Source organism: Dromiciops gliroides, chromosome 2 (genome assembly GCF_019393635.1).
Source record: "Dromiciops gliroides isolate mDroGli1 chromosome 2, mDroGli1.pri, whole genome shotgun sequence".
NCBI lineage: Eukaryota > Metazoa > Chordata > Mammalia > Microbiotheria > Microbiotheriidae > Dromiciops > Dromiciops gliroides.
Genome location: NC_057862.1, coordinates 144,860,743 through 144,886,522, shown reverse-complemented (window position 1 = coordinate 144,886,522; position 25,780 = coordinate 144,860,743). Strand labels below are relative to the sequence as shown.

The 25,780-nt window shown below is 34.5% G+C and overlaps 1 protein-coding gene across 1 annotated transcript in view; it reads left to right on the top strand.

Annotated features, from left to right (window-relative positions):
* The window catches only part of VPS13C (vacuolar protein sorting 13 homolog C), a 206,614-nt gene that overhangs the window by 71,650 nt on the left and 109,184 nt on the right, over positions 1 to 25,780 (top strand). The window contains exons 17-37 of the mRNA XM_043981954.1: positions 760 to 895; positions 1,426 to 1,520; positions 2,536 to 2,678; positions 3,747 to 3,939; positions 4,383 to 4,497; positions 4,990 to 5,126; positions 6,792 to 6,915; positions 9,909 to 10,026; positions 10,962 to 11,091; positions 12,215 to 12,293; positions 13,207 to 13,346; positions 13,544 to 13,697; positions 16,724 to 16,803; positions 17,916 to 17,975; positions 19,168 to 19,327; positions 20,105 to 20,218; positions 20,301 to 20,404; positions 21,629 to 21,796; positions 22,251 to 22,555; positions 23,854 to 24,001; positions 24,863 to 24,971. Of these exons, the coding sequence (XP_043837889.1) occupies positions 760 to 895; positions 1,426 to 1,520; positions 2,536 to 2,678; positions 3,747 to 3,939; positions 4,383 to 4,497; positions 4,990 to 5,126; positions 6,792 to 6,915; positions 9,909 to 10,026; positions 10,962 to 11,091; positions 12,215 to 12,293; positions 13,207 to 13,346; positions 13,544 to 13,697; positions 16,724 to 16,803; positions 17,916 to 17,975; positions 19,168 to 19,327; positions 20,105 to 20,218; positions 20,301 to 20,404; positions 21,629 to 21,796; positions 22,251 to 22,555; positions 23,854 to 24,001; positions 24,863 to 24,971 (2,812 nt within the window). The remainder of the gene's footprint in view (positions 1 to 759; positions 896 to 1,425; positions 1,521 to 2,535; positions 2,679 to 3,746; positions 3,940 to 4,382; positions 4,498 to 4,989; positions 5,127 to 6,791; positions 6,916 to 9,908; positions 10,027 to 10,961; positions 11,092 to 12,214; positions 12,294 to 13,206; positions 13,347 to 13,543; positions 13,698 to 16,723; positions 16,804 to 17,915; positions 17,976 to 19,167; positions 19,328 to 20,104; positions 20,219 to 20,300; positions 20,405 to 21,628; positions 21,797 to 22,250; positions 22,556 to 23,853; positions 24,002 to 24,862; positions 24,972 to 25,780) is intronic.

Here is a 25,780-nt window from a genome sequence, read left to right as displayed (position 1 = left end):
AAGTAGACTAACAAAAATTATCATTAAAGTGGTTGAGTTGAAAGTCAATTTAGTTGTCTTATTGAGAAATGACATTTAAACTGTATTGACTAAAATGAGATATTTTACCCCCTTCATCCTTTTTTTCCAAGTCCCTGCATAGTTAGTTTGAACAAATGAAAGATACCTGTATGTAAATTCTAAGTGGCACAGAAAGATATATTAGAGTTTTCTTATATAACATTGTGGACAGTAGAAAGAGTACTAGCTATGGAACTAAAAGATTTGGGTTTGATAAACAGATCTGCCACTTTTTAGTCTTGCAATTTTGGGCAAGTCTTGTAATTTATCTGGGCCTTAGTTGATTATCTGTTAAAAAAAAGTGGCAGTTTCTCACAAATGTCAGCTACAGTGCCTTTCAGAATCTAAATATGTGTTTTTTGGGGGTGTACATTTCAGATTTAATTGGTGTAGGAAACTCCCTTTTCCAATGTAGATAAGTAACTTTTCTGCAATTTAAAGTCTTATAGAGTTAAGTGACTCACTGAAAATTTAAGTGATTTTCCCAGGCTCATGCAATGAAGACTGTAAAGTATTAATAGTGGGTTTTGAATCTAGTTCCTGCTGACTTCAGTGATGGACAGTTCCCAGATCACTACATCTTGTTGCATAGTATATATTTCTTCGATATGATATAATTTTCTTTTCAAAGTGCTCTTACTTAAAAGATTTGAATTTAATAAAATTTAAATATATTAAGAAATCTTTTTTACTTTTTAGGTGATTCGATCTGGGCAAAAATTGAGAAAAAAATCAGCAGATACAGGGGAGAAACGTAGTGGAGGCTGGTTTAGTGGGTTTTGGGGTAAGAAGGAAACCAAGAAAAAAGATGATGAAGAATCCTTGGTTCCTGAAAGTAAGTTTTAATTCAAATTAGTATGTACTTCATTGATAAAGACATGCAACACATTCATTCTTGTCTAAATAATTTAACACAGTTTGCTAAAGTAATATGAAATAAGGATAACACGCATTAGATTTTAAACATCACACAGTGTTTATTGATGTGGTGTCTAAATAAGATAAATTGAAGATTTTAATTTTGATCTTTTATGGAGGGTTTATAGATATTGAGAAATAGACAAGAATTTCATAGAGGTTGAAAGGGTTGTGTTAAATAAGCACTAAGTTCATAGTAATAATAACATACTACATAATGGCTTACCTGCAAGCATAAAACTTTTACATGCTAAACAAAAAAAAATGATAAGGATAATACATAATGCAATGTGGCCTGGATTTTTATATCTATCTGTTTTAATGCCTATTAAAAGAAATATAGATATAATTAAACTACTTTAATACTTTGGCTGGTTCTTAGTATCTTTCATACTGAAGTTATCTTTCTATAATAATTCACTAAAAAATTTAGAATTTTTATTGTAGCCATTGATGACCTCATGACTCCAGAGGAGAAGGCAAAACTCTTCACTGCCATTGGATATAGTGACAGTACCCACAACTTAACATTACCTAAACAGGTAAATACGTTCACAAAATAAATATTGTACTTTATTTTGTTCCAAACTTAAAGGAGATACAATATGACACAATTTGGGAAAAGCAGTTAAAACATATTAAAGTCTAAATGTAGCTTTTGTTTCAATGTGATATTCAGTTGCTGGAGACAGTGGTAAAAATGTTAGAATTCTCAGCTTGGAGTTAGGAAAACCTAGATTCTAATCCTGCCTTTGACAGCCACTAGCTCTGGGTAATTCACTTAAGTTCTTTGTGCCAGGAGTTTGCTTATAAGTGTTCTTAACTATTAAATGTCTGTAGTTAGAATTTTAATGAGCAAAGATCTTTCTCCTGATTAAATTTAGCTATGTTAGCAAATTTAAGAATTATTTGAAAAATATCATTATAGAGTTGGGGTTTCGTTGATATCTTGTTATTGTTTCTTTCACGACCCTCCATAAGTTTGCTTAGTTTGCATTCTTAAATAATGTTAGAGAATGTGATTTTTCATTAAATTCTCTTATGATGTTCTTTCTTGACCACAGTAGTTGTATCAAGTCATGAACAGTTTTATATCACCAGGTTATTGTGGGATCAAATGAGATAATGTATACAAAATGCTTTGTAAACCTTAAAGCTAAATGTTAACTCTTACTATGCAGAACAGTGGACTTGAAGTCAGAAAAATTTGAGTTCATATACCACCTGATTAGCTGTATCATGTTGGTGGGCACTTAACTTTTCTAAGCCTTAGTTTGCTTATTTGTAGAATGGAATAATTGATCATACCTGTAGTACCTTCCTTACAGTGTTAGGTTCACATGAGAGTCTCTGTAAAATTCTTTGTAAAACTTAATATTAATATTTTGGCTGTGTTTATTATTGAATCTATTATAATTAATTATAATTATTAATAGTAATTATTCAGATTAAATTAATTTACTCTTTGCATATAGTATGTATTGAATAGAGGCCTATTTTTCAAGAAAATAGAAACTACTTAAACTTTATTTTTAAAATATTTTTTCTCTTGTCTAGTATATTGCCCATGTAATGACACTAAAACTGCTAAGTACATCTATTACAATCAGAGAATACGAAAATGTTCCAGAGATACTTAAAGTACAAATTATTGGCTTAAGCACTCAAGCATCTCAGCGACCAGGAGCACAGGCACTTAGGTAAATAAAAAAAAATTGAGATTTTTTTAATGTGTTATATTACCTACAAAGATATATAAATGTGTACATAGTGCTTGCCCTAAATGTCCTTATACTCATGTTAAAAAGACAAGACATATGGATACTTTAAGATCAAAGAAGCTTAGGGTTGACTGGGACTCAGAAGTTTGGAAAGAAAGGTCCAGAAAGCCTCAAATTATCTACAAGTTTATGGTGAGCATCTAACTATGCTTTTCTGAGGCACCCAAGATAAATTTTTTTTCTAAGGAAGACATTCTATAGTCCCTAGAGTTCATAGCTACATATTATATTCCATTATTGTGATTGCATTTAAAAAAAAAGTAAATCCTCTTTTCTTGTTGCTCTCTCTTCCCACTCCCACACCTTTTAAAAAGAAACTGTGGAAGATAATGGGAATCTTATCTTGTAAGAGCAGATGTCAAGGGCTTTACCCATCTTCCTGACGTTTTGGAACCAGGAGTAAACCTGAAATAGAAAACTATAGTTATTTATTCAGCAGCTGTGTAGGAAAATAAGGGCCAATAATGAAAGGCATTTGAAGAATTGAATCAGGTAGCATTGAATTCTTCCAAGGACGCAAAAAAGCTAATGAATAATACAAGTTAAGAAACATTAAAAGACAATGCTATACTGTATGTCAGATGGCAGTATATGATTAAGTGCCGAGGGAATGATACAAACCATGAATGTCATATGTGCTAAAAGAAGGAGTGAAAAAAAAGGAGTGAAAGCTTTGTAGAAAAATGTGTCCTTCTCCATTTAATTCCTGTGGACATGGACAAGTCAGAGAAGGGTCGATGAAATGAGAAAATCTAAACTGTGTTTGCATGGTTACTAAATAGGACAATTTGTCCTGGAAAGAGGGTTTATTTAATAGAAGATAAATTTGATAGGATATTGTGGTATGAAATATTTGTAGGGCTTAAATGCTAATTTGGATTTAGTTCTTTAGCTTGAAAATGTTGTTCTTTCTCTGAAATAATTTTATGTGATTTTTTCTATCCATCACATTAAAGTAAACTTGCATTTTTTAAAATTGGTTTGTAGGGTAGAAGCAAAATTGGAACATTGGTATGTAACTGGTCTAATGCAGAAAAATATTGTTCCATCTCTTGTGGCTTCCATTGGGGATACCAGCTCATCACTGCTTAAAATTGAATTTGAGACCAATCCAGAAGATAGCACTGCTGATCAAACTCTAGTAGTTCAGTCTCAGCCTGTAGAGATCATTTATGATGCAGTAAGTATAACAATGGAAAATGTTTAAAATTTCCTAATTTCAATTTAGTCTGATTTGGGCCAGCATTAGGAAGTTTTGCTGGGGATGTATGACTCAGGTTATGGATACGAGGGCCCTGGTTCCGTTTCTGTCTTCCAAACTGCTACTTCCTTTCCATTCAATTTAACGCCTGTGAAGCATGCCTCTTCCAAGTCTTCCTGCCCTCTCTCATACAGTTACCCAGAGTCTTTGGCTTTACTCTTTGGCAGGCTTATAAGCAACAAATGTAACAAAGAACCATTTCCAATTTTGGGGCCTAAAATTTAGAGAGTATTGCAACATTGTCTAGGAGGTTATCTAAGCTCATTACAATTATGATCTAGAACTGAGTTGATTCTTGGGATAATGCAGTATAAAAACAATATTTGTTAAATAGAAAGATTAGTTTAATAATTGTTTTACAGAAAACAATAAATGCAGTAGTAGAATTCTTTCAAGCAAGTAGGAGATTAGACCTTGAACAGATAACATCAGCAACATTGATGAAACTGGAAGAAATTAAAGAGAAAACAGCTACAGGTAAATTATTTGAGCTTATTTTATTCATAATGACAAACATAGGATTTCTGATACTGACTTTGAAACTTCAATTGGAAACAGAAAAAAATGCATAGGCAACATAAACTGTAATTTTTCAACAGTAATTCCAATACTCAGAAAAAATATATTTTGAAGTACTTATTGCATTGTCACACTTCTGGGCCCAGGGTAAAATAAAAAATAAGATGTCTTCTATATCATATTTGTACATTAGTGATCTTGTGACTTTTAATTCTGAAAGTCATAACAGTCTCCTTCCCTGGAGTATATTATTGGGTTGTTCATCTGTCTAAGGTAGTTTGAATGCTTACTTAGAGACTGTCATGGACTATTTAAAATGGTCAAAATGTTTTATCTTTGTATTATGTTATATTTGTTTTTTTCAATTTGTATTTTTAGTGTTTATTAATAATTTATGTTTTCTAACTTGTCCATGTAATAGATATTTGATTGTCAATTTGCCATCTTTAGGACTTACCCATATTATTGAAACACGGAAAGTTCTTGATTTAAGAATTAATTTGAAACCTTCCTACCTCATAGTACCAAGGACAGGATTCCATCATGAAAAGTCAGATATTCTAATTTTGGATTTTGGTACCTTTCAGGTATGTGTATGTGTGTGTAGGTACTATGTATAGTTTTCCATATCCAGTGTTTATTCTCACAAAACTCATTTCCAGTTTTTAATTCTTTCCTTAAATTATCTTATATTGTCTTAGTTTGTATACTTTGAAAATGTTTTAAAATGGATTTTCTTCATCATCATATTATTGTTTTTTTTTAAATATAGCCTGAGAAAGGTTACTGATTGTTTTTGTGGTTTCAAAATTTAGTGGCATTCATTGTTTGATTTTTAAAAATTGAACTTGATAAGTTCATGAATATTTAGTTATTAAGTGACTAGCATTTGTTAAATAGAGAGAAGGAGCTTTGTTAGTGACTGACCGAAGGCAAAGACAGAGATTTTGAAGTGTTAAATCCTAGATCCCCAAGCCATTGACCATTATGGGCTTAGGAAGGGGGAGAGCAGTAGTATTGAAAGTAAGGTCAAGGTGACCTAACTGCGTTGGTGATACTTGGGGGGAAGGAGGAATAAAACCAAATCCTAGGCTAGTTCAAATACCCAGTTTAACATGCATTTAAAATTTTTTTTATTGATATTTACATTGCCTATCCCTACTCCTCCCTTCTCCCAGAGAGTTGTCCCATAAACTAAAAAAAGATTTTTAACAAAATGGAGAAAAAAATAAGCAAAGCCAATTTAAGATGTTTTTTATGTGATAATATTTGTAATGTATTATATTTGTGGATTGTCCACCTCTGTAAAGAAGTGAGAAGTGTTTTTTTATACTTCTTTGGGACCTATGCTTGTTCTGTGTAATTTTGCTGAATTCTTTTTTAGTTATTTGTGGTCATGGTTCTTTTGCTTTGCATTGTTGTAACAGCAAGCATTTATTAAGCATTTAAATGCTAAGTTCTGATCCTGAAGTCAGGAAGATCTTGATTCAAAACTAGCCTCAGACACTTACTAGCTGTGTGACCCCGGACTGTTCATTTAACCTCTGTCTTTCTCAATTTCTTTTCTTTCTCTCTTTTTCTTTTCTTTTCTTTTTTTTTTTTTGGCAGGGCAATGAAGGTTAAGTGACTTGCCTAGGGTCACACGGCTAGTAAATGTCAAGTGTCTGAGGCCAGATTTGAATTCAGGTCCTCCTGAATCCAGGGCTGGTGCTTTATCCACTGTACCACCTAGCTGCCCCTTCCTCAATTTCTTATTTGTAAAATTGGATTAATAATAGCACCTCCCTCTTGGAGTTGTTGTGAGGGTCAAATGATATACTAATTATAAAGTATTTAGCACAGTGCCTGGTACATAATAAACATTTAGTAAATACTTGTTCCCTTCCTTCTGTCCTAGGTACTGGGAATATAAAGAAAAAATTAACCCATTCCTGACATCATGGTACTTACCTTTTAGCAGGGAGACATACATCATATAGAGATGAGTCAATACAGGATACATGCAAAAGAGATAGAAAGTAATTTTGTTAGGGGCCAGGGAGATATAGTTAGGAGATTTGAGGGTCATTCTCAAACCCTCCTGTCTCTTAGGAGAAAACTGAGAACAAATGAAAGGAATGTATATGGGGGGGGGTAAAGTCTCTATCCTCCTGATTTGGAGAGAAGTACTCAGTTTCTTGCTACTTGATCTAGCTAAAAAATGTTTAATGCATGTGTGGAGGGATAAATGAAATCTTTTTTCTGCACTGTAGCTAAACAGTATAGGTCAAGGTGAAAGACAAACTACTACTTCATCCCTTGAAGAAATAATGGACAAAGCATATGACAAGTTTGATGTCGAGATTAAAAGTGTCCAGTGTCTTTTTGGAAGATCAGGTAAATATTTCTTGCTGTGACTGGAATCCAGGAATTCTAATGCTTGTTGCCTTGTCAGATACATGGGCACAAGAATATTTAGATGTAGGCCTGTTACTGGTCCTAAGGAGTTTTAGGCAAAGGAGTGTCTGAAAGATTAATTGAAAATTGTTACCACTGCTAGAAATAGAATTCACAATATATCCCTCCTTATATTATTTGAATCTTAGCCCAAATATAATGTGGCCTATTCTGATGTGGTCATATTTGATGGCATACAAAGAAAATTAAAATTTTTGTGTTAAAAGAACACAATGTGGCTGAGTTACTTTAATCAAAGCACTAATGTAACACTTTTAATGTGTTTTGTTGCCTTTAGGTGTCTGTTAAAGACTTTATCTGGCACAAACAGTGCTAGTTGCTAGGGATACAGGTCCGAAGAATGAAACAATCTCTGCTTTCATTTGTTCTCTTTTCCAGAGATCTTAAAAACTTTTGTGTATCTTGTCACAAAAGATACAGATGAAAATTCTCCTAACATTAATTTTCTAATTTTGCAAAACTATAGATTCTTTTTGTTATCAAAATGAAATGATTTGCACAGGCTATTATTTATTTTCTTTTGGGCAACAAGCTTGTTTTGAGCATTCCCAAATGCACCAAATTGTTGGGAATGCAAAGTAAAAACATGTTCCCTGCCTATTTTCATTGAGTTGTATTCTGGCTGCTTAACCAAGCTCACATAACTAGTAATTACTACTGCTGAGACTCAGATCACAAAAATCACCAGATTTTAGAGTTGGAAGGCACCTCAGTGGCCATTTGTTCACCCCATATATGAAAAAGTATCCCCTCTGCATGTACATAGCAAGTGATCATCCAGGGAGGTGCCTCCCAAGGTAGGTAGGCCATCTTATTTTGGGGTAGCTCTAATTTTTAGAATACTGGTTCTTATATCAAGCTTCAATCAAAGCTCCCTTTGCAATTTCTATTCATTGTTCTGAGGTCTGTCTTTTAGGTCCAAAGAGAACAAGTCTAATCCCTCTTCTAGGTAATAACACAATTGAAAATGGTGATTTTGTCTCCCCTGAGTCTTCTTTTCTTGGTTAGACATTTTGAATTCCTTCAGCTGGAGGTCATGCCATGAGCTTTATATCTTTTACCATCTAGGTTGTCCTCCTTTGAATATTCTGTGGGTCATCTTTATCCTTCCTAAAATCTTTTGCCTAGAACTGAACATATATGTGGCTTGATCTGGTCAGAGTATTCCTGGATGATATGCTGCTTTTATTACTACCTAATACTGTGTTAGCTTTTTTTTAGCTGCCATATCACACTGAGAAATGTGTATATTAAGACCTCTAGATCTTTTTTAGACAATCTGCTATCTTGTCATGCCTTCTTCATCTTGGATTTATGAAGTTGACTTTTTGAACCTATATAAGACTTTAATTCCTATTCACTTATTTGATCCAGAATTATGTTCTTTTTTTTTTGGCTGGGCAATGAGGGTCAAGTGACTTGCCCAGGGTCACACAGCTAGTAAGTGTCAAGTGTCTCCTGTGGGAATCGAACTCAGGTCCCCCTGAATCCAGGGCTGATGCTTTATCCACTGTGTCACCTAGCTGCCCCCAGCCTTATATTCTATCCTATCATTGTTGTTGACACTTAACTGTTATTTCCCTGTGATAGTTATCCCTCCCAACATTTTATTATATGGGGATTTAGTAAGGGTGCTCACTAAGACTTTATCCAAATCATGATAAAAATGTTAAGTGGAACAGAGCTAAGCACAGATCCTCAGGGTATTCCACTAGAGACCTTCTTCCAAGTTGACATTAAATTAGTATTTAATGCTTTTCAATCATATAAATCTCTTTCTTTTCTATAAGAGTAACATGAAAGATTCTTAAATGCTTTGGTTAAATGAGGATAAACAAACTTTCCTGATTCCCAAATCCAGTGTTTTTAGATCTGTACTATGATCTCTCTCAATTTCTTTGCTCTTTGTTTCTTTCTTTTTTTTTTTTTTTAGTGAGGCAATTGGGGTTAAGTGACTTGCCCAGGGTCACACAGCTAGTAAGTATTAAGTGTCTGAGGACGGATTTGAACTCAGGTCCTCCTGACTCCAGGGCTGGTGTTCTATCCACTGCGCCACCTAGCTGCCCCTACTCTTTGTTTCTTTTTAATGTTTTATTAATTCCACTTATTTTTCAGACCTGTCATTTCCTGATATACCCCTTCTTTATGGAATACATATTTGAAATGGAAAAAAAAGTTAACTAGAACTAGCTTGACACAATGGCTATATCTGGCAGTGTATGCAACATTCTACACCCCTAGTCCCTCACCTCTCTGTCGATACAGTGCGGGAAGGGAGAGATGTAGATTGTTTTTGTTATCTTTCAGGACCAGGATTGGTATTGCATTTAATCTAAGGTTACCTGTTTTATTATTACTTTTAATACATCTTTGCAGTCATTGGGTACATCCTCTTGACTCTGCTTTCTTTGTATCAACTCAGTTAAGTGGCTATTAGTATAAAGTAAGTGAAATCTTCCTAAGTTTCTCATAATTCTTTGTTTCTTCTAAAATAATATAATGTTTCATTATATTTGTGTACCACAATTTGTGCAGCCATTCTCCAATTGATATGGTCTTACTTTGTTTCTAGTTTTCTGCTATTATAAAAATACTGCTATAAATATTTTGATATGTATATTTTCCCTCTTTTTTTTCTACTCCTGTAATTTGCTAGCAAATTCAGGGACTAAAATGGGTTTTATTAACCTAGAAATCTTTATTTTCTTTGAAAGTGTGTGGCCCATACTGCCACTATTCAAATAAATACCAATCTATGTGAATTGGTCCAGTAGGCTCACATCTTTACCTTCACCCTTTGTCAATGTTTCTTAAATCTTTTCCAGTAATTTCTGGATTTTTACTGCATGCTTGTAATAAGAAAAAAAAAGTTTTTAGGTAATTTCTTTCTTTTTTGGTAATTTTTTGTAAAGGGGAAGATTGGAAAAAAGCTCGATTTCAGCACCCATCATCTTTGCATATATTACAGCCCATGGATATCCATGTTGAGTTGGCTAAAGCAATGGTGGAAAAAGACATTAGAATGGCCAGGTAATATATGTTTGTAATGTGAATTTCTTTTGTAAGAGAAATTTAACTTCAGTTACTTGATTTTGATAAACAAAATAGCTCATTGATTTCATATCTCTTATTTAAAGTGAAAATATTTTATGGAGGAAGCGTATGATTTGACATAGCTCTTACTTTAGGGCTATATATTTAATTATAAAAGTATTTTTTAATTTCCAGTTACATGTAGAGATAGTTTTCAACATTTGTTTTTATAAGATTTCTGCTTTCAGATTTTTCTCCCTCCCTCTTCTCTCCCTCCCTCTTCTCTCCCTCCCTCCTCTCCCCATCCCCAAGACAGTAAGTAATCTGATGTAGGTTGTATATATATACAATAACATTAAACATTTTCCTGCATTAGTTATGTTATAAGAGAAGAATCAGAGCAAAAAGGAAAAACCTCAAAAAAGAAAAACAACAGCACCAAAAACAAAAGAAATAGTATGGTTCAGTCTGCATCCATATTCCACACTCTTTTTTTTTCTGGATTTGGAGAGCCTTTTCCATCATGACTCCTTTGGAACTATCTTGTACCGTTGTATTGCTGAGAAGAATCAAGTGTATTAGAGTTGATCAACACATAATGTTGATGATACTGTGTACAGTGGTCTCCTGGTTTTGATTGTGTTTATATTTTCAAGTAGAACTGGAGACCCTCAGCATTAATAAAACAAAATGTAAAATTTGAATAATCTGTAACATCATTATAAAATTAACATAAAATTTTTATTATTTGAGGGAATTTAAAAAGTGAAATTCCTTTTTGAGTTTAGGTAACTTATCTTATGATACTATATTTACATGCGTTCTTCTTGCTAGATTAGCCTGCTCCTGAATTGATGCATATGATTGTAGAATGGGACATAATTACAAAGATATGCTTGGAAAAATAAACTAACTTTAAATTTCTTTTTCAGATTTAAAGTTTCCGGTGGGCTTCCTTTGATGCATGTGAGACTGTCTGACCAAAAGATGAAAAATGTACTGGATTTGATTCACAGCATCCCCCTGCCAACAAGATCAGATGTGCCATCTCCAGAAAGAAAGGTAAATGCACTTGGAAAGCATTTACATTTTGAAATTTTTGGTAGTTTTTCTCATTTTGTTGCAACTTACTTTGACTTTTGAATTTTTCTTTAAATCACTTTCACCTCATGTAGGGATTTTTGGAGTTTTAGGTGGTTTGATGTTTTTGCCAGTACTTGATAAAATTGTGGCATTGAATAACTGAAACTTGGACCTCATTCCCAGAATTGATTCAGTATACTGGTGGGATGGTGCTTTTGTGGTAACCCAGGTTTGTCAGGGTTATATAGCAGCCAACAAAGGAGCATTTTCCCCACATGCTATAGTACTCCATCGATACAGGAAGGCATAGAATTCTCTGTTATGCTGCAGTTTCTTTGGTGCATGACTGTTATATACCTCATATTATAGAAAGTATAAAGGTTTTTGACCACTCTACATTGAACTTACCTGCAGAACATCAAGTAAGAATTGAATTGTTAATTATGGTAGATTGGAATTCCTAGAATATTATTTTTCTTTATAGTGCCATTTTTTTCTTTTGTTTTGTTTTGGTAAAGCAATTGGGGTTAAATGACTTGCCCAGGGTCACACTGCTAGTAAGTGTTAAGTGTCTGAGGACAGATTTGAACTCAGGTCCTCCAGACTCCAGGGCTGGTGCTCTATCCACTGCACCACCTAGCTGCCCTATAGTGCCATTTTTAAGAGAAATGAAATAATTTTGCACTGGTAATAGTTGTTATCTTTTATTACCTTTGTGGTCACTCATGCAGTGACGTTTGACCATAAATAATTGTTTTAATATATATGTATGCATATGTATGTGTGTATATATATGTGTGTGTTTATATATAGATGTATGCATATACACACGTATATGTTTAGCATCTTTTTAGTATTTATGCCAGTCTAATACTGGAAATTCTAGCTAGGTATAAAAGAAAAGTTAATTGTGTATCTGACATACTTTATGAAAAGATATGTGTATCTATATAAAATGACTCTTTTGTGAATTTAATTCTGAATAATTCAGTAAAGATTTATTAAGTATCCACATTGTGCTAGCTCCTGGGGCTACAAAGATAAAATAGTTCTTGTCTTCAAAGAGCTTACCTTTTATTTTTACTTGTTCATTCTTCTCTAGGTAGCAGCTATTCCCATTATTTCTGATGGGACAAAAAGACTACTTAACACTTCACTGCTGCTAGAAGAAGTAGAGTCAGGTAAGGAAATATAAATTGTTGAGTGTGCTTTTTAAAACTTTTATAAACTAATGGTAGAAAAATTAAGATGTCAAAAATAACAATTTACTGACAGCATAGTGCAGTGTAAAGATCTTGGCTATAAGAATGCTTCAGTTTTAGCCATAGCTAAACCATTGGTAGCTGTATGAACTAGGCAGGCCACTGAGTATTTGTATCTGAAATAAAGAATCTCAGTTTCTTTATCTGTAAGTTAAGGAGTTAGGCTAGATGATATTCCAGAACTTTAAAGTCTGTCATTCTAAATAATAAGTAGTCTTGTCAAAACACACTTCTTAAATTGACTTGTTTTTGTAACTAAGAATGAAATTTAAAAAAATTAAAAATAACCAATAAGCTAACAGTGGTGCCATCCATGGCATTGAATGTAAATAGGAGTACTCTTCCTGGAAAGCTGTTTGTATTTGTAAGTATAAGAAGTGGGAAACATAACAACAGCAATATCAACAACAATAGCTAGCATTTCTGTGGCCCTTTAAAGTTTGAAAATACTTTACGAATTTTATCTCATTTGATTCTGATAACAATCCTGGGGGTAGGTGCTATTATTATCCCCATTTTGCAGGTGAGGAAACATAGGAAGACAGAGGCTAAGTGACTTGCCCTGGGTCACATAGTAAGTGTCTAAATCAGGATTCGAATTCAGGTTTTCCTGACTTCAGGTCCAACAACACTTTATCTGTTGGACCACCCAACTGTCACAATAATAAGTTGAGTCATTTCTTGAGACTTAAACATTAAGATTAATGTGATAATGTTATTAAGATTTTTTAGGTTAAATGAAGTTTTAATGGTGGTTGATTTAGATTTTGAATATTCATGTATAATTTTCAACTGTGCTATTTCTGGCTAAATAAATATTTCTTTCCTTTAGAGTCTGATGATGAATATTTTGATGCTGAAGATGGAGTACAACAAACTGATAGAAGTATTAAGGGATCTGATATAAGTAAAGTCACAGAACCCCCAAATGAAGAGCTCATTGATCTTCAGCTCAAATTTGAAATTAAAGAGGTACATATTAATCACTTACCTTAGGAACATCCAAGTTATCCTTATAAAATGTCTGATATTAGGCTTCTTTTTTGCTATAGGAAAGACATATAAGCTCAAATATATTTATTCCCTTCTATGTAAATGAAGTATTCAATTTTGAGATGTGGTTTTAAGTTCTATCCACTTTTACTTTACTGCCCTACCTACTTTCTTAGGTGATTTTGGAACTTACCAAGCAACGGGATAAAGAAGATACAATTCTTGTGTTTAATATAATACAGCTGGGAACACAAGCCACTGTTAGACCATTTGACATGGTTGTAGTGTCTTATTTGAAGAAAATAAGCTTGGATTATCATGAAATTCAAGGTAATGTTGATAAAAACCAAAATAGTGGATTGTTGTATGTTGCTTAATTAGACCTCATTGAATTGTGAGCCTTGGAAATTAGTTCTAGCTTTTTGTTAGATTAAATATAGACAGATGCTTATTCTTAGACCATTTTTTTTTTTTGTGTTTTTGTCTGAGCTGAAATTAGATATCATCTTCAGGTTAGGAAGAAAGTGATCATTTAATGCAAGAAGTTACCCCATCAAATATAAGTTGGAAGCAAAGGCCATTAAAATAAATTTTATTGATATATATAGTTTTTATATCTGCTACTTCTTACAAAAGGACCATAGAGTTAAAGGGGAAAAGATGTTGGAGTCCCCAGGTAGGAGCAAGGAACCCTGTGGGGCTGAGAAAGAAGAGGGCAGATAGTCTGTTTCCAAAAGGATGTTGGTTTTTACTGAGTAGAAGTGCCATGAGGTCAGGGACTATAGTGCATCAAGTGAGTCTGGATGAGAGCTGTGGAAGGGACAGCCAAGTGTTTTAGCACCCTTCTTCCTCTTCTTCTGTCACTAGAGCGTCATGGGAGTGGCAGTGGTTGCTCCTACTGCAGGTGGGGCCCTTCGACAGGGAAGGAGCTGCTGACGACCCCTTTGGGGGTATTCTTTAGTATACCCAGCATGCTCTGTGTGTAGGCCTGTGGTTGGAGGGGCCATGGAGAACCCCCTACTCCCACCTCTGTTCTACAAATGATAAAGTCTGTCTCAGACTAAGTGTCATTTGGAAGATCACATGAGACTGAACAGGTTCAGGACTGGAGCCAAGGTCTCTTGACTTCTCCAGGGTTCTTTGTGGTCTGGGCAACTTCTCTCCACAGAGGAAAGTATTTAAAAAAGAACCTAGATGGGGCAGCGAGGTGGTGCAGTGGATAGAGCACCAGACCTGGATTCAGGAGGACCTGAGTTCAAATCCGGCCTCAGACACTTAACACTTAACACTTACTAGATGTGTGAACCTGGGCAAGTCACTTAACCCCAATTGCCTCACTTAAGGAAAAAAAAATAACCTAGAAAATAGGCATGATCTTTGGGTGGGGCAATAAGTCAACTAGCATTTACTTAATGCCTGCTAAGTGCTGGTCATGCTAGTGCTCAGGATACAGGGAAAGGCAAAAAATAGTGCATACTCTTAAGGAGCTCATGTTCGAATGTAGGAGACAGCATGTAGACACACATGGATGGGGGCGGGGAGCAGTGTTATAGGGAAGGCACTAAGATGGAGGAGGATTGGGAAAGATTTTTGCCAATGGTGAGACTTAACTAAGACTTGAAAGAAGCTGGGGAAGCTGCAGGGAGAGAGTGCCAGACCTGAGGGAAAGCTAGTGGAATTCCTTAGGAGATGGAGTGCTGTGTGTAGGGAACATCAGGGGAGCCAGTGTCTTTGGATCACAGGGTACTTGAAGGGGAGTAAGGTATAAGAAGAAGCTTATGAAGGGCTTTAAAAACCAAAGTATTTCATATCTAATCCTGGGGGTGATGGGGAGCCATTGAAGTTAAATAAAGGAGTTTTGTAATTTAGGAACATTTGACAGCTCAAAGAGGGATGGATTAGAGTAGGAGAGACTAGAGACAGGAAAATTTCAAGCATGAAGTGATGAGGGCTTGCACAAGGCAGTGTTGTAGGAGAGCAGGCATATGTGAGAGATATTATGAAGGTAAAAACAACAGGACTTGATCATTGATTGGGTAAAGTGGGGAGGGTGTGTGCCTGTGTGTGTGTGTAGAATGAAGAGTTGAAGATGGCACCTAAGTTACAAACTTGGGTGACTAGGAGTAAATAGAAAAGTTAGGAAAAGGGGAAGATTTTTGGGGAAAGATTGTGAGTTCAATTTTGGACATGTTGAGTTTAAGATGTCTATGGGACATCCAGTTTAAGATGTCTGATTGGCAATTGGAGATATGAGATTGAATGTTAGGAGAAAGGTTAGGTTTTGACAAGTAAATCAGAGATATTTCTGCCTAGAGGTGATAATTGAAATCATGGGAGCTGATGAGGCTACCAAATGAAATAATATATAGGGAGGAGAAAAGGGCCCAGGCCAGAGTTTTCAATTATACCCATACTTAGCAGGTATGATGTGAATGAAGATTCAGCAAAGAAAGAGAAGGAGCAGTCAGATGGCAGAAGGATAACCAGGAGAAAGCAGTGTCACAAAAACTTAGAAGAGAGTATCAAGAGAGTTATTGAAAGTGTCAGGGGCAGCAGGGAGGTAAAAAAAGATGAGAATTAAGAAAAGGCCGTGAGATTTGTCAATTAAGAGGGCATTGGTCACTTTAGTGAGAGTAGGTTGATGATGAGGTCAAAAGGAAGACTGCCGAGATTTAAGGAGAGAAAGGAAAGGACTTTAACCACAAAAGGGAAGAGAGAGGATGGTAGCTGGTGGGGAATGAATGCATCAAGGGTAATTTTTTTGAGGATGGGGGAGACATGAACATGTTTGTAGGAAGTGGGGAAGTGGTCAGGTGTCTGAGAATGATTAGTGCAGAGTAAAGAGGATAAAGGGGGAAATCTGCAGATAAGACATGTTGCAGTAGGATCACTTGAGCATAAAGAGCAATTTGCCTTGGCAAGAAGGGCCACCTCTTCCTGTGAAAAGGGTGTAGAAAGAGATAGTGTCAGAATGTGAGATGAGGAACAGGAGAGAAGAAGGAGTTCTCTGTGAGTGGCTTCAATTTTTCAGTTAAATACTAAGCATGGTTCTTACTTGAGAGAATGGAGAGACAAGGAACTGTGGAAGGTTTGAGGAGGGATGAGAAAGTTTGGGAAAAGATGCTTTGGGGAGTGGGATAGTGGATCAGTTAGGGAAGTGTAAAAGGATTGCCTTTTGGCCCACAGTGAAGGTCCAGTTCAGATTATGTTAGAAACTTCTAGTACATCTAGTCAAGCTTTTCTTAAGCTGTCAGGAATAGTTTCAAATTTAACCCTTCAAAAGATCTTTTTAAAAGGAAAAGCTTATTCTAATTTTTCAACTATAAACAGGCATTTTACTTTTCTCTTTCTTCCAGGAATGAGAAAGAAACCGCTTCATCTAATTAGTTCTTCTGACAAATGTGGCTTAGATCTTTTAAAAGTGGAATATATCAAGGTATGTGTCTTTAAAATGTTTATGTCATATTTCAAGTATGTCTACAGGAAGGAGTGAAGAGTGGGTTGTCAGAAGACTTTGGAAAGGACATCATTCATTTTCATAATTGATCCTAGCCTCTCCTCAACTCTCTGCATTCCACTGACTTCACATGGGTATAGGTCAACAAGGGGGAGGGAGGAGATAAAGAGAAAGAGAGAGGAGAGAGAGAAAGAGAGAGAGAGAGAGAGAGAGATGAATGTATATCTATACACACAAACATGTAAATGTATATGTATATCTATATATATCTATATATGCATATATCTCTATAGAGAGATACGGAGATAGATAGATATGTCTATATATCTATAGACATAGATATATAGAGATAAAGATATAGAGATAGATACAGCATCATACCCATTAGATTGATGGAACAATTCCTGAAATACACTGGCTTGCTCTTCTGGTAGTGGCCTGCTTGTGCTTTACCTTCCAGACTTTCTGTGTTTGCAGGTGAACCTTCTATTGGCCCTTTAGAGATAACTATAATTTTGCAACTGAGAAAGTGGCCTCATGTGGTTGCTTCTCTGGTTATACTCTTTCTTTAAGACCCTGAAGGACATGTTCTTCCAAGTTTTAGAGACTAGAGCTACTCACGTGTTATTGTGAAAAAACAAACAAACCACAATTTAAACTTATTTCAATACTTAGCTCTATGATCTTGATAGGGTGGGTGCTTCTTATGACAGTATACTTCTTTTCGGTGTCTTTCTGTAATTTCTCCCTACAGGATCCCGAGAGTACTCAAGGCCTCCCTCTTTTGACATTTTGAGGTTACCAGTGTAGCTTGTGTGTTGTCCAGCTGTTATTCCTCATTCTATGTTCAGAGCTGATCTACTTCCTTCTGGGAGTCACACTTAGCAACATCCTTCCTGTCATTTGTAGTATAAAAGTCATTTTGTTAATGTGTTGCCGTCAGTTTACAACAGTTTTTCTTACCTTTGGGTCACTAGTTATACTTTGAACACAACTTAAAAAAGAACTAATATTAGCCATAAAGTTTGATTAAGAAGATTGTTTAGATTTGACTGTATTTCCTTTATTAGAATTTTTAATTTCTCTTTTAGGCTGACAAGAATGGACCTAGTTTTCAAACTACTTTTGAAAACACTGAGCAAACATTTAAGGTAAATGAAAATTATATTAAATGAGAACATTTTTACTCAAGAGGTTATTACTTAAAACCTTTTTTTGTGTCAGTTAAGGAATATTGGCAAATTAATTTTACATAACAATAGACTTAATCTAAATAATTTATAATTTTTTTTACATTGTGTAAGATATACTTTAGTTAAGCTATTGGGTCAGCATTCTAAATTGTACCCTAGAAAATTGAAAGAATTTTTTCCCCAATCCTTTTATTAATCCTTTTATTATTTATTTATTTTTATATTAATCATTTTAAATGTAATTTTTCTTTCTGTCTTTTTCTCCTGGATTTTCTTGGTAATATAAAGAAATGCTCATGATTTATATTGATTGACTAAGTTTAGAAGGAAATAAGAAATCCCAATTTTAGATTGCTTGCCTGAGGGGTACAAGACCTAGGATTAGGCTCAGAAATGACTATTTTCATTATCCATTAAGTGTATAAATTCATCAGAACGATTCTGTAAAATTTAAATAAACATATTCTTTAAATGCCTAAGTACCTTAAAAAAATATTCTTTGTACTTCTTCCTTGATTCTCTTTGTTCAATTTGTAATTAATTTGTAATTTGTCTTACATTTCTTCAAGCAGTTTAAAAAATACCTTGAAAGGGGTTTGGATTTATATTGTAAGATATATGTAGTCACTTGATTAAATACTTTTATGTTTTGAATTTTTCTTCTTATGAACTTTTTACTGTATTTTTTACTTTGAACTGTATTTTTGTTCAGACCACTTAGCAACTGAGAACTCATATATGCTTTTGTGTCATCATTCACATGAATTATTTGTGCAAATTCAGTATTTTACTGATTGTTGTTGTTCAGTCATTCAGTTGTGTCTAATACTCTCAAGGTATTGTAGACTTTAATTACTAACTTTATTTCTTGTATTACAATAATTAAAAAAAAAGCCCTAAACAAGAAATAGTTTGTATTGTGAAGATTAGGATTATCTACAGAAAGGAATTAAAAAATACACACTTTTGGGTAAGGAAGCTCTTAAGGTGCTCTTATCTTCTGATGTCCTCTTGAAGGCTTTTGTTATCATGTGAAAAAGGAAGTTCAAGCTGTACTAACATATTTTTATATGTTCTACAGGGATGAATGGTGTACCTTCCTTTTCTCACTGAAGAGTTAATTTTCTTTTCTTTTTCCCCCCCTAAAAAGGTGGCCTTTTCATCTTTAAATCTCTTACTGCAAACACAAGCCCTTCTCTCTTCTATTAATTACCTAACCACTGTTATCCCATCAGAGGGCCAAACCATTGCTGAGACAGAGTCACAACTTCAGAGTGGAAAGCAACTAAAAAATATTACTCTGAAGAAAGGTATGATGAACACTTACTATCTCTAAATAAAATAATTAAAGTTATTTCTTTTTCTTTTTTTTTTTTTTTAGTGAGGCAATTGGGGTTAAGTGACTTGCCCAGGGTCACACAGCTAGTAAGTGTCAAGTGTCTGAGGCCAGATTTGAACTCAGGTACTCCTGAATCCAGGGCTGGTGCTTTAACCGCTGTACTATCTAGCTGCCCATTAAAGTTATTTCTTAAATTTGGCATTCCTCCTAGATTTCTGATAGGCTTTTCTAATGTTTAAAGTTAGAGTTTATTCTTATAGCTCTTGACATTATTTTAACCGAATTGTGGTTCAACATTTCATATTTGAGGGAAGAATTAATGTTTTTGTCTAAACTAAAAATATTATTTGCTTATCTTAAGGATTACCGGAAAATACACTGGCCCTGGATTCAGGAGGACCTGAGTTCAAATGTGGCTTCAGACACTTGACCCTTACTAGCTGTGTGACCCTGGGCAAGTCACTTAACTCTCATTGCCCCGCAAAAAACCCCCCCAAAAATAAAAAAAAGGTTTACCAAATACACTGAATTTTCAATACTCACTCCTTACTAAAATATTAGATTATAAAGGTTAATTGAATCTTAAAGAATGAAAATTGTTACATTATGTATACTTTTTATTAGCCCAGAGTTAGATTTCAAAAAGAAAAAAATCACCGTACATATATATTTTTTATTTAATTTTAAAAATCCAAACATTTTGTGTTATTAAAAGTCTTTCAGAAATATATATATTTTTTATTTTCAGTGACTACACCCTCCAAAGATAATATTTTTAATTTCAAGCTGTTTGCAAAGTTGAATGCTTTCTGTGTCACTGTTTGTGATGAAAAACACAATATTGCTGAAATAAAGATTCAAGGTAAAAATATCAACTGAATTCTATATTTGTGAAGGCACAATTATTTTTCAGTGACAGTATAAAAGTATGATTTATTTTTCAGGTCTTGATTCCTCCCTTTCTCTTCAATCAAAAAAGCAGTCACTTTTTGCACGACTAGAGAATATAATTGTCACGGATGTTGATACTAATACAGTTCATAAGCAGGTATATGAACTAAAATAAATATTTAATATTTTTATAATTGAGTAAGGTGTTTTTCTTGTTATTTGAAGATGTGAATTGAGTTCAGTGTCCTTTACCTGGGTGACCAGGGGCAACCTCTCTGAACCTCACTTTCCACATTCTTGGAAAATGAAGGTATTAATTTTACTGCCTATCTTATAGGGTTTTGATGAAAGCACTTTAAAAAGCACAAATTTGAATTTATGATGATAATAATAATAAAGTCCTATAAAAATGCAGGCTTGTTTATGATTTGTTAACGACTTGTCAATTAGAATAGGATCAGAACTGGAAAGGAGGGATTTTGGAGATCTTCTCATCTAATTCTCTTATTTCATAGGTGTAGAAATTGAGACCCAAAGGTATAAAGTGACAGAATTGCATAGGCAGTCAGGTTGAGTGGTGATCAGAACTGAAGACCTCTGCAGATGCAGAACCAGTGAATCAAGTATTTAAGCATCTACTATATGCCAGACACTGGGGATGGGAGAATACAAGGAATGAATCAATCCCTCCTCACTGGATCTTGACCTCTGACTTGGACTTTGTCCTGTAATCATAGCCTTTCCCCCATATACAAATATATTGGCTTCTGGGAATCAGGCCAACTGGTCAAGAACCACATACTATATGAATTAGGGACACACATATGTCACCTTGATGCTATCCCCAAAGGAAGGGCAATAAACCAAGCCCATATATGCCGCAAATGATGAACATAGCCCAGGGCCCCTACCTGCCAGGGCTACATAGCTCAGCCACACCCACCTTCCTCACAGTTCCTCTGTTTCTTACCTTCAGACTTTTTGCTGTTTGTAAAATAGCTGTAGCCAGTCTCCTAATAATATGCAATAGTCTTCCTTTTGCCTAACCTAAGTCATAGGCAGACATACTCTTCTCCTCAGCTGTCTGGTAGTCTTAGAACAGTGAAAGCCTTCCAGGAAAATGTACAGGGCATTGTAAATGCCTTTGCCTTCTTTTTGGCTGTGCTTTTCTCATTGTATTGACATTCTGTGTCATAATTTTTATTCTGATACATAATATCATAGGAAGCACCAAGGTATAAGATGATTGGCTTTGGAGTCAGGAAAGACTAGGGTCAATTGCTGCATCTGATACCCACCAAGGGCAAGTTACTTTACTTCTTCACCTCTTAGGCTCCTCTTGTGTAAAATGGGAACAGTAATATTTACAATTTTTTTTTAGGCTGTGTCAATAATGGGCAATGAAGTCTTCCGTTTTAATTTGGATTTGTATCCTGATGCTACTGAAGGAGATGCTTATGCTGACATGTCTAAAGTGGATGGTGTACTGTCACTGAATGTGGGATGTATTCAGATAGTCTATCTTCATAAATTCCTCATGTCACTTCTGGTAATATAACTATTTGTGTCTTTCATTTTCAAGTTGGCAATATTTTCAAACTCAGACATTAAGAATTCTAGATTCTTGGAGGTTTTGTGGTAGATATATTCTTTATGCTGATGGTATTTATATTTTAATATGTTTCTATTCCAATGTTCAGGAATCTGAGTTCTGTGAGATATTGTCATTTGGTCTGTGATCAGTAAACTCCAGCTGAAAACTAGTGAAGTGAAGGTTGTCGATTCAGACACTGTTAAGGCAGTTTGTTTTTGGTCTATTACATGGCTACAGATCCTGTCAGGAGTCTCATAGATAAGTGCTATTATTCAGTGAAGACACAAGTGTGGAAAAAATGCTTCTTGTATGTTTATAAACTAAAACCAGCATTAAGTGCCTGTTACACAGTATCATCTGAAGGCCATATTACATCTGACCTTCTTATTTATGTTCTTTATTTGAATAGGATTTCTTGAACAATTTTCATATGGCCAAAGAAGCCCTGAGTGCTGCTACCGCCCAAGCTGCAGAAAAGGCGGCCACAAGTGTGAAAGATCTTGCCCAGAGGAGTTTTCGTGTTTCTATCAATATTGACTTGAAGGCACCTGTTATTGTCATTCCACAGTCTTCCATTTCCTCTAATGCAGTGGTGGTTGATCTTGGATTGATCAGAATACAAAACAAATTTAGTCAGGTGTCTGGTGAAGACTGCTTACTCCCTCCAATAATTGACAAAATGGTTGTGCAGCTAACAAAGCTTAAACTTTCTAGGTATGATCTTTTAGTATTAATTAATGTCTTTTACCAATGCCTGTTCACAAAATTTTATGATATCAATTTGCAACTTTGGAACCTTGTTTTAATTTAAATTGTATATCTAAAACCACATTTAATAAGGCTCTATCCAAGAGAAAGAATTACTAAAGTACCAAGGAGATGTCTTTGTAAAATAATTCCACTGTATGAATCCTGAAGAAAACTTTTTGAGGCTTCATTTTAACTTGAAAGACCATTATTTATATAATATATAAAATACAGAGTATATTAGCTCAGTTATATTTTTTGATAAAACTCATACACTTGGGTAAAACTCATTAATAGGTGTTTAATATTATTTGATGAGTCAGTGAAAAATACTTCATAAGCACTTAACTATGTACAAGGTATTGTGCTAAGTATAAGCCCTTAACTATGTACAAGGTATTGTGCTAAGCACTGAGTATGCAAATGTAACAGTGAGAATGTCCTTTTCCTCAAGGAGTTTTCCTTCTAAGAGGAAGAAATAATATAGAGAGGGCAGTGGTGGCTGTGGGAGTTTGTTGAATTCTGGAATATCATCAGCATAATGAATGGAGCCTCATAGAGTAGCTTTCTCTGCCTTTTCTATAAGCAGTGGTAATAGTATTTTGGTGATGGTTCCCAGAACTAGAAGCATGGGACGGAGCCAAGGAAGGGCTGTTGAGATAGGGTGGAGGGCAGGGTGTTTGGCAAGAAGACAACCAGGATAGTTGAATAGATGGGATATGAAGGCATATGTTCTGTTCTAGCATGCAGCTAGCATCTAGCATCAGGCTAGATATTGAAGACTGTAATCATGCTCATGTCTCTGTAATGGTTTTTGTAAATTATAGGATTCTAATTAATTCTGCTCTCTAATGAATATTACCTTATTACATAATTCCTTTTAATAATTTCTTAATAGATTGAGTTTTGAAGGTCCTAAAAATACAATGCCTGTAAATCTCCTCAGTATTTCAAGTTAAAGTGTTAATCATTTTTCAGAGCAATGATTTTTATTTTTCTTTAGTGAAAGTAGCTACTGGACCTGGAGTCAAAAGTCTTGTGTTCTAGTCTTCGGTCCTTCACATATGCCTGAGAAAGTCATTAAATTACTTATCTTCAATTTTCTTGCCTGTAAAATGAGGTTAATAATTCTTATACCACATACTACTAGGGTTTTTTGTGCAGAGTGCTTTGAAAAAAAGCTTTATAAATGTGAACTGTTATTAGTGAAATGCCATAATTGGTCAACATCAGTTTCAGGTTTTTATACTTTGATATTTCATCAGAACAGTGATTCAGCCAGGTGTCTCTCATCCTGATATTCAACTACTACACCCTATTAATTTGAATATTTTGGTGAATCGGAATTTAGCTGCAGCTTGGTATCACAACATTCCTATGATCGAAATTACAGGGCATCTTGATACAATGAATGTAAGTATGTGTATGTATTTGTATATATATTTTCCTCTTTGGAATTTCTAGAATATGGATAATTATTTATTATGTTTATGAACACAAATGATATTTATTCATTGGATTGAAAAAAACATAGAAAAATATTTGCCAGATTTTCTAAAGATAGGATTCTTTAGATATTGAGTGGGTCTAAATTTAAAAATATGATTTCTTATTGTTTTTTTCAAAGTACATTTTATCAGGTATATTTTACATACACACACACAAATACATTTTAGACAATCTGAGTAATAAAAGGAAAACAAAGTGTTTTAACACAGTTGGATGGCTATTTGTACTACACTGGAATGGTAATCATTTAGATAATGGAATTTTATCCATTTAAATCAATTTATCCTCTTCTGTTTGTTTTAAAGTTATCTTAATGCTTGCATGATTATTCTTCCACTAGGGGGAAAAATAATTTAGTTAATATATTTTACTGTGTTTTTTTTAATGTGCTTGCCAGTTTTAAGGAAAATTTTAATATGGAACAATGGTGAAATCCTTGAACTGGGTTGATATGATTTTGCTTAGTGCTATGATGACCTTACCCTATGATCTAGATTAATACACATCTAATGAATTCTTTAATGTAGACTTATTATGATATATGTTATAAATCATGATGTATGGTATACATTATAAGACATATGCCATAATATATACATCACATGCCATATAATATGCCATATACGTTATATATCATAAGCCTACATTAAAGAATTCATTAGATGTATATTACTCTAGATAATGGGGTAAGGTCATCATAGAACTAAGCAATTACACACACACACACACACACACACACTTCTGAAAGTGTTATTAATCTTCCAGGTTGGCCTAAATCAAGATGATTTGAGTCTTCTGCTAAGTGTATTAGAAGAAAATCTTGGTGAGGCTGCTGAAGGGCTGGATAAAATAGAGCCAAGAATACAAGAGAAAAGTAAGGGGCCAGTTAACAGAAATAGTATTCCCTTTCCCCACTTCTACCCCCCACATTCATAACTGTGATTATAAGTCTATTCTTGTTTATTTAATGAAAGGAAGCATGGTATAGTTAAAATAATACTGATAATAGCTGGTATTTACATAGAACCAAAAGGTTTACAAAATGTTTTACATACTCATTTAATTTTCGCAAAAATCCTGTGAAATAGGCATCATTATTATCATCCCCATTTTCCTCATGAAGAAACTAAGGCTCAGAGATTAAATGCCTTGCCCAGCATAACAAAGTAAGTGTCTGAGATAGAAAAACTAACCCAAATTATTCTGAAGACAAATCTGTCACTCTACCAACTACACCATACTTTCCCCTTCAGGAAAGATCACCAGATATGATACTCAGACTTAACCAATGAGGCAACTGTGTGATCTTAGTCACCATTTTTATATTTGTATAATGAAGAAAATAATACCTGCTAGCCTATCTCACTGCATTTTGAGAGATTCCATTAATATATGTTAAAAAGGGTTTTATGGACTGTGAAGTTAGATATAAATAATTGGTTGTAGTTCCACATAATATGCTTGTCAGAAATTTAATCTTTAGGGGGCAGGTAGGTGGTGCAGTGAATAAAGCACCAGTCCTGGATTCAGGAGGACCTGAGTTTAAATCTGGCCTCAGACACTTACTAGCTGTTTGACCCTGGGCAAGTCACTTAACCTTCATTGCCTTGCAAAAAAAAAAAATTAACCTTCAAATGGAAGCTATTAGTTTTACTACTTAACCCTGTGACAAGAGGAATTATT